The sequence below is a fragment of the Octodon degus genome, unplaced genomic scaffold (assembly GCF_000260255.1).
Source record: "Octodon degus isolate 3935 unplaced genomic scaffold, OctDeg1.0 scaffold00015, whole genome shotgun sequence".
Taxonomy (NCBI): Eukaryota; Metazoa; Chordata; class Mammalia; order Rodentia; family Octodontidae; genus Octodon; species Octodon degus.
The window spans coordinates 12,985,071-12,992,674 of NW_004524591.1; the positions used below are offsets into that span (position 1 = coordinate 12,985,071).

Here is a 7,604-nt window from a genome sequence, read left to right on the forward strand (position 1 = left end):
TTACTTTATTTTACAAACCTGGTTTCTGAGTGTGTTTTGGAAATGTTTTTGCTCTATTTAGGTTGAGCCCCTTGTTTTCTGTAAGTTCCCATCAGTAGCTGTAGATTCCTCCCCTGTAAGAACTGTGTGATGTGGTCTGATCTGACTTGTGTATTGTTCTGTCCATTTTCCCTTTCTAGCTCTGTTTTTGTTTTTTTTTTTTAATTTTTTATTTATTTGAGAGAGAGAGAGTGTGTGGTGTGTGTGTGTGTGTGTGTGTGGCCAGCTCAGCCCACCAGGGGGCCGGGCTGGCTGGCATGTAGTGCTGGGGGATTGAACCGCGGTCCCTGATGCCTTGCCAAGCTTGTTCCAAGTAGGTGCTTCAGACCACTGAGCCATCTCTCCAGCCCCATCTAGCTCTGTTATTCTAATCTATTTTCTGTTTCTAAGTAGCTGCCTTTGTACTCTCCCTGGGTCTGGCTGTTTCTTAAACAACTTGATGATGATAAACAAATAGTTAGCTTGGTCTTGCTGCTTTGTATTTTTTTGGTATGCTGTGTGACAAGATATTCTGAAAGCCTACTTCGCAGCCTTTCCCAACTTAAAAAAAAACAAAAGTTTACAAACTCAGTGTACTCTGGAGGTTTTATTAGCAACATAGTTTTGAGCTATTACATTCTGCATATAATATCTAGCCCTAACCCGTGGTGGTGAACCTACAGCATGTGTACTACACCTGGCTGTTATCATTGAAAGCTCTAAAATGTTGGCCATCACTGTTCTAAGCTATAGACTTTATTCTTTAAGATCTTCAAATAAGCTTTAAAAATGATATATTGTGCATCATTTAGCTTGTTATTTGGGACCTACTTCCGGTTTTAATCCTTAAGTATTACCATCTTGTTTTTGGTACCAGAGATCAAACTTAATACCTTGTGCCATGTTTTGTAAGCTACTAGTCCATTATTAACATATAATAACAATAGGTTTTTGTTTGTTACTCAAGTATATTGATACTCTCATATTCCTGGTTTAATACATTACGGGCACAAATTTCTGTAGCTCCCTAACCCATACATTGTTATATTAGCTCCATTAAGAAATTGAAATTTTGATTTTTGAAAAGAGCTTTTATTTTTCCTTGAAAATCATCTATAAACGTTATAGTAAGTCTTAGTTTTTAGTTTTTTTCTAATATTTTAATTGTTTACTCTAGATCTGCCTTCTTTCCAGCAGCCTACAGTGTGACACCGTTTTGACTGTAATCAGACATAATATGCAAAACTGACTGCTACCCGGTTTCTATCAGAAGTACATTTGAGAGAAGAGTTATTTTAGGAAAGATTGCTGAGGGGACATTTGCTTCATATTATCTGTGTAACTACACTGTTTTATTTCAAATTAGAGCAATGAAAGATACCTTCTTGGGAGGTACAGTTTGTATTCTGGATTTTATCAAAGATAGATAATTAAGGAAAATCATATTAAAAGATTGCTGTATTTGAAAAATCATCAGGGCATTGCCATTGTGTCACATATTTTCCCCCAGAAAAACTGGTAATGAGAAGTATCTTGGAGATTTTTGTCAGGAGAAATAAAATCGTGCCTTCCTTGAAGGATTAATAAACTCCTTTCTTGCTGATTATAAGCATTTTTTCCTCTTCACCTGGGAAGCTCAATGTCAGATTTTGATACTATGTGATAGCAACTCTTAAAGTCCTTTCTGAATGTCTTGTATAAACAAATTGTGTGCTAGAACAAGAATTGATTTCAGTGGAAAATAGATAAGGCATTTGGTGAGCACCTGTTTATACATTGCTAAGGTAGACCTAGTAAGCCTCTTAATTTAATGCATTTTGTTTTCATTAGAAAACACTGTGTGATGTGATCCTCATGGTCCAGGAGAGAAAAATACCTGCTCATCGTGTTGTCCTTGCTGCAGCCAGCCATTTTTTTAACTTAATGTTCACAAGTAAGTATCTTATTATAAAACCTGCCATTTTTAAAAAGAATTAGATGAGCTCTAATATGTGTCATTTTTACTAGATTTTAAAGCTTGAGACTATAGAACAATAAAGTGATCAAGTGATGACTGGGCAAAAGAAAAAAATGTTCTTTCATTAGCATTAAGGGCCTAGTACCTTTGGTGATGAAAATATAGCTTTTACTTGAATACCTGTGGGTTGTTTTTTTTTAATTTAACCTCAGGTAAAAAGGCAGAGAAGCATATATTTCAGGATGGTATATCTAGCAAGTTATACTAAAAGAAGATGAAGGGTGAAATGTAGCTATTATTGTGAAAAGAACCATGTATTTGGATTGAGAAATGATTCAAAGTCCTGGTTCTTCTACCTGGTAGTTTTATAGTTTTAATCAGATTAAAGAATCTATGTCTCCAGTTTTCCCTTTGATGTTCTTGCTCCCCACCAGAATGTTTAGGAGGAATGAGAGGCTGGTGAGCAGTAGGTGACTGCATGATTGTCAGTGTTCTTACAGGTTTACACAGTCATTTTGCTCCTAACCTAAGAATGCTACTAAACTATTTTAGGAGTTGGAAAAGACTAAATATAGTCTGCATATTTAACATTCCATGGAATACTCTGGTTCCTCAGTTAAACTTACAGTGCTACTGATGCCATTTCTGTTTCTCTCCATTGTAGCTAACATGCTTGAATCAAAGTCCTTTGAAGTAGAACTCAAAGATGCTGAACCTGATATTATTGAACAACTTGTGGAATTTGCTTATACTGCCAGGTAAGTTTAGAAGAATCATTTCTATTTTAGAGGAGTGGACTATGGTAGCAAAGCATTATTGTAGCAAATTGGTGTGCTCCAGATTCTTCAGAACAAAAACTGTAAGGATAGAATTACAGAGTCCTGTGCCATGTTACATTCTACAGTAACTTTTTTAAATAATAAAAATCTGGCGACATTAACACTCACTTTAACTTACTTGCAGAATTTCTGTGAATAGCAACAACGTTCAGTCTTTGTTAGATGCAGCAAACCAATATCAGATTGAACCTGTGAAGAAAATGTGTGTTGATTTTTTGAAAGAACAAGTTGATGCTTCTAATTGTCTTGGTAAGAAATACCAGATTTACAGTATTTTTTAAAATTCTCATTGTTTATTTTTAAAAAGCATGGAATTAAGTATCTTGACTTAACCGTAAAGATGTTATCTACTAGAACATTTTCTAGGAATAACATTTAGGAGGATCTTAATGAGAGAGATATTTAGGTGCTATCAAATCTAATAAATACTGTATTAACATTTTTCAAAATATAAGGTGACTTTTTAATGAATTTTTATGTATCAAGGATAAGAAATATAGATTGCACTTATTTGTAGTATGGTGTATGATAAACATGAATGTTTATTTTTATTCAAGTACTCATGATATACTGAAGTCTGTTACTAATTTTAAAAAACTGAAGTCATGTATGTACCTGCCTAAGGTTACATAATACCTCCAGTACATAAAGGAGCAGGGATTGGAATCACATAATCAGATATTTAGATGCTATACTATGCTGTCTTTCCACATTTTGTCAAATATGCTGTTTTGTATTAGAAAACAAAAGGCCTTTCTTCTAAATTAAGATAGTAATCAAGAAAATGATATTGCTCTTAATTTTGAAACTATTAATAAAGTAATGTTTTATTTAATGCTGGGAGAATCAAGGAAAGTATCAGAATTTTCTGGAGTGTGATACTCTTTCTATGATCTTTGTGGCAATTAATGAACATCCAGATATTCATAATTACATTTTCCTACTTTACAAGGCTTAAAGAAAAGGGAATAGCTTGAAACAGCTTGGAAGAAGCTTGGAAAGCAAGGAGGGGGAAAAAAGTGGAATCCAGGGAATTAGAGAGACCTGGGAATCTAGTCAAGGCTCAGGTTTTTTTAGCAAGTTAATGAGTGTTGATGACACAAAAGCATAGGCTGGGCCAGGGCTCCTAGAGATATTTGAGGACTTTGCAGGCTGCCTCTGTGTCTCTGCTTGTATGCTGTGCTTTGTCCTTTGCACACACTGACTTTTAAGCACAGAGAGAAAGAACTTGGATGGCAGGTGAAAAGGAAAGAATTTCAGAGAAGATTTAGGCAGCCAAAAGAGTAAAAATGAGACTTGTTCTAGTGTTCAGAAATGGAATTGGACTAAACTGATGGAATATTTTAAAGGCAGTGAAAAGATCCCCGTATGTATGTCTTAGTCACATTCTTGTTGCTGGGACACAATACCCAACATACACAGAAAGAGAGATTTATTTTGGCTCACAGTTTTCAAAGTTTCAGTCCGTGTTCAGTGTGTTTAAATATGGAAAGCATAGTAGAGGGTCCTGGGTGGTGAAAAGCTCCTCAAGTCTGGCAGTTGTGAAGCAGAGAGCAAAGGCAGGAGCCAGAGAGAGATGTGCATTTTTCCAGTCATGCTTCCAGGGACCACCTCTCCAAGCCAGGTCCCACATCCTAATAGTAGTTAGCTTTAGTATCCCATCATCTAGTCCTCTTTCAAAAGCCCCTTTTCTGAGTACCTGCCGCTTTTGCGGAACTGAGGATTGAACTCAGGCCCTTGCGCTTGCCAGGGAAGCGCTTATTCCACTGAGCCATCTCCCCGACCCCAACCTGACACTTTTGAAGGCCAATCCCTTTTCCCATCTAAGTAACAGAGACAATCTAGGAAGAGATGCTATCTCTCCGGGCCACAGTTGGGGGTTCCTTTCATCAAGATACTTCATATTTCAGATATTTAATTTTCCCTTCATAAATATTCTCACACAATGCATACAAAGTAAGGAATTATTTTAAAGTAAGTTTTGAAAGATGATGGGTTAGGTATATTTTCCTGTTTTGTTTTTTTTTTCCGGTACTGGAGATTGAATTCAGGACCTTGCACTTGCTGGGCAAGTGCTTATTCTACTGAGCTATCTCCCTGGCCCTAGGTATATTCTCCTAACTCCTTAGCACTCTAAATTTCCTACTGAACTGATTGACATACAAAGATAAATGGATAAAAAAACAGGGTGTAGATATGATGGGATAAAATACCATATGCAGCCTGAAATGAATTTGTGCTAAGACTTCTGAGAACATTTTGGAGTTTTGCCTCTGTATATTTCCTGTCATTATTTACACTGCGCAAAGGAGAATGACAGCTCAGCAGCCAAGAAATGAGTTATGATCCTATGGCTAAATCGAGGATGAAGATAGCAGCTCACACAGCTGAACCAAGTGCAGTGCTTCAGTAACTACGAAACTGCTTCTACCTGCTTTCTGGGTAGCCCCCAAAATGGCTGTCACTACTGGTCATGTGGAAAACTCCTGTCTTAATTTTCACCACCTCTCAATTTTCTACTGTCCCCAAATCCCAACAATCTGACTTTCACAACTGCTCATGGAATCCATAGAATTTGATTGAATTGGGTTAAAAGACTAATACAGAGTTCAAGGAAATCCAGTAGTTGGGGAACCCCCCCCCAAAAAAAAAGCCAAAACGAATGGCTTCTGTGGGCTAATTTAATGTAAGAAATGGCCTTCTCTTTCTTAAAAATAGAAAAGGATGTATTTGGAGGAAGGGGGAAACAATGATTTTCATATTTTTACATTCAATCAAATGGAGAAACAGTAAATACTTCTAAAATTCAAACTAAAGATTCTGTAGGAGAAACTTTCTCATGATATGAAACAAAAATGCAAAGAAAAGAAAGCCAGTTAGTAAAATGATAAAAGACAAGAGAAATACTAAATACTGGCATGAAGTCAGACTTCCAGAAGGAACAGATGGAGGAAAAACAGGAATCAAAGATTAACAGAAGAAAACTTATTTAGGCTCTAAAAACAAATGTTAACTTCCAGACTTAGTTATGAGTGCCAAGCCTGCTTAGTGAACTAAGATTTCCCTTAAAAATATCTTGGTGATATTTTTCATCTCCAGATATTAAAAAATTATAATTGAAGTAATAAAAGTATTCTAGAACAGGTGATGATGGTGGTGGCACAGTACTGTAAATGTACTAAATGTTGCCAGTGGTAAATTTTATGTTATATGTATTTAATTGCAATCAAAAAATCAAAATAATATAACCAAAAGCCATAAATTATTTCTATCCCTACACATATACCCATTATCAATGTGAACTTTAGTTCCTCCCATTAACAGGTAGACTCTGAGGGACTAGGCGTATAACCCTGTGGTACGGCACTTGGCTTGCATTTGTAAGGCCCTAGATTCAATACCCAGCAAAGGGAAAGAAAAAAAAAAAAAAAAGAGGTGGAATCTGTTCTTCCCTCCTTGTAGTATGGATGTGGTTGTGTGATTTGGTTTTGCCTGTGGGCCATTAGCACATTTAATCTGAGCATAGGATTGAAAAAAGAATTTGGCCTCTTTTGTTCTTAGGAGATCTTCTACAGCCAGGAAAAGATTAGAGACCTTTTGGGATAGCTGACACCCATGAGATCAACTGGGTAGGTGAACAGGCCGGTCTATACTATCCAGCTCTGGCCAAACAACCAGCTAAAAGCAGAGATTAGCCAAGCTAACCCAGATCAGAACCACCACTGTTTGATCCATAGAACTGCAAGAAGTAATACATTTTTTATCTGTAGAACATAATAGCACAAGGTTTGTAAATTACAGGGGAGAAGAAAATAATTGTATTCTAAAGCAGCTTCCATTTGAGATATTGTAAGGAAACAATGTATAATTACTTCCCTTTTGAGAAAAGTTTTAGAGGAAATACTAAATCATTTATGTGGTAAAGAACTCAAGATGAGGATGTGCTAGGTAGATTTCTAAGATACAAGCAAAATAAACTGACCTTACTGGTTTCAAACAGAAAAGAAGTACATTTAGAGCCTAATGGGTAACTCAGAATTGCCCAGAAATCTCAGAAGTCAGGCTTAGAAAAAATACTTGAATAACATTAGCTTGTTTAAATTTCACAAAATGTTTCAGACTGGTTGTGGTGGCATGTACCTGTATTCCCAGTGCTTGGGAGGCTGAAAACAGTCTAATGTGTGTAATTAGCCCCTATACTAAATACATTAAAAAAAAAAAAAGGATGTTTTACCCAATGGCCAGAGAATTCAAATTGCTTTACAAATTCCTTAGAATGTTTGTAAATTTTGGTCACCAGGAACAGAAAATATGGAGGAACTAAAAAAAGAATAGCCACAGGCCTTACCCCCTATTTATAGTGCAACAAAATTAAAAACCACATAGAGATACACATTTCCTCCAGCTTTTTTTCAGCACTTGGAAATTTAACCAAAGAATTATTTTTTAGCAAAGTGCATAAAAGGATATTTAAAATAAAATAGGCTAATAGAAAAACATGATAGTACACAATAAATGAAAAGTTTTGAAGTGTAACCTATATATTTCAGAGAAGAAAATTTATAGTCTTAAAATGTTTTCCAAATAAATTCATTTTTATTGGTTCTTCATTAAGGGAAAAATTTATAAGAAATGGCCTTCTCTTTCTTAAAAATAGAAAAGGATGTATTTGGAGGAAGGGGGAAACAATGATTTTCATATTTTTACATTCAATCAAATGGAGAAACAGTAAATACTTCTAAAATTCAAACTAAAGATTCTGTAGGAGAAACTTTCTCATGATATGAAAC

At 35.6% G+C, this 7,604-nt stretch overlaps 1 protein-coding gene across 3 annotated transcripts in view; it reads left to right on the forward strand.

Moving 5' to 3' along the window:
* Window positions 1-7,604, forward strand: part of Klhl7 (kelch like family member 7) — an 85,998-nt gene that overhangs the window by 31,462 nt on the left and 46,932 nt on the right. For all 3 annotated transcript variants that reach the window (XM_023709895.1, XM_004626463.2, XM_023709896.1), the window contains exons 2-4: window positions 1,849-1,951; window positions 2,640-2,733; window positions 2,939-3,063. In XM_023709895.1, the coding sequence (XP_023565663.1) occupies window positions 1,849-1,951; window positions 2,640-2,733; window positions 2,939-3,063 (322 nt within the window). The remainder of the gene's footprint in view (window positions 1-1,848; window positions 1,952-2,639; window positions 2,734-2,938; window positions 3,064-7,604) is intronic.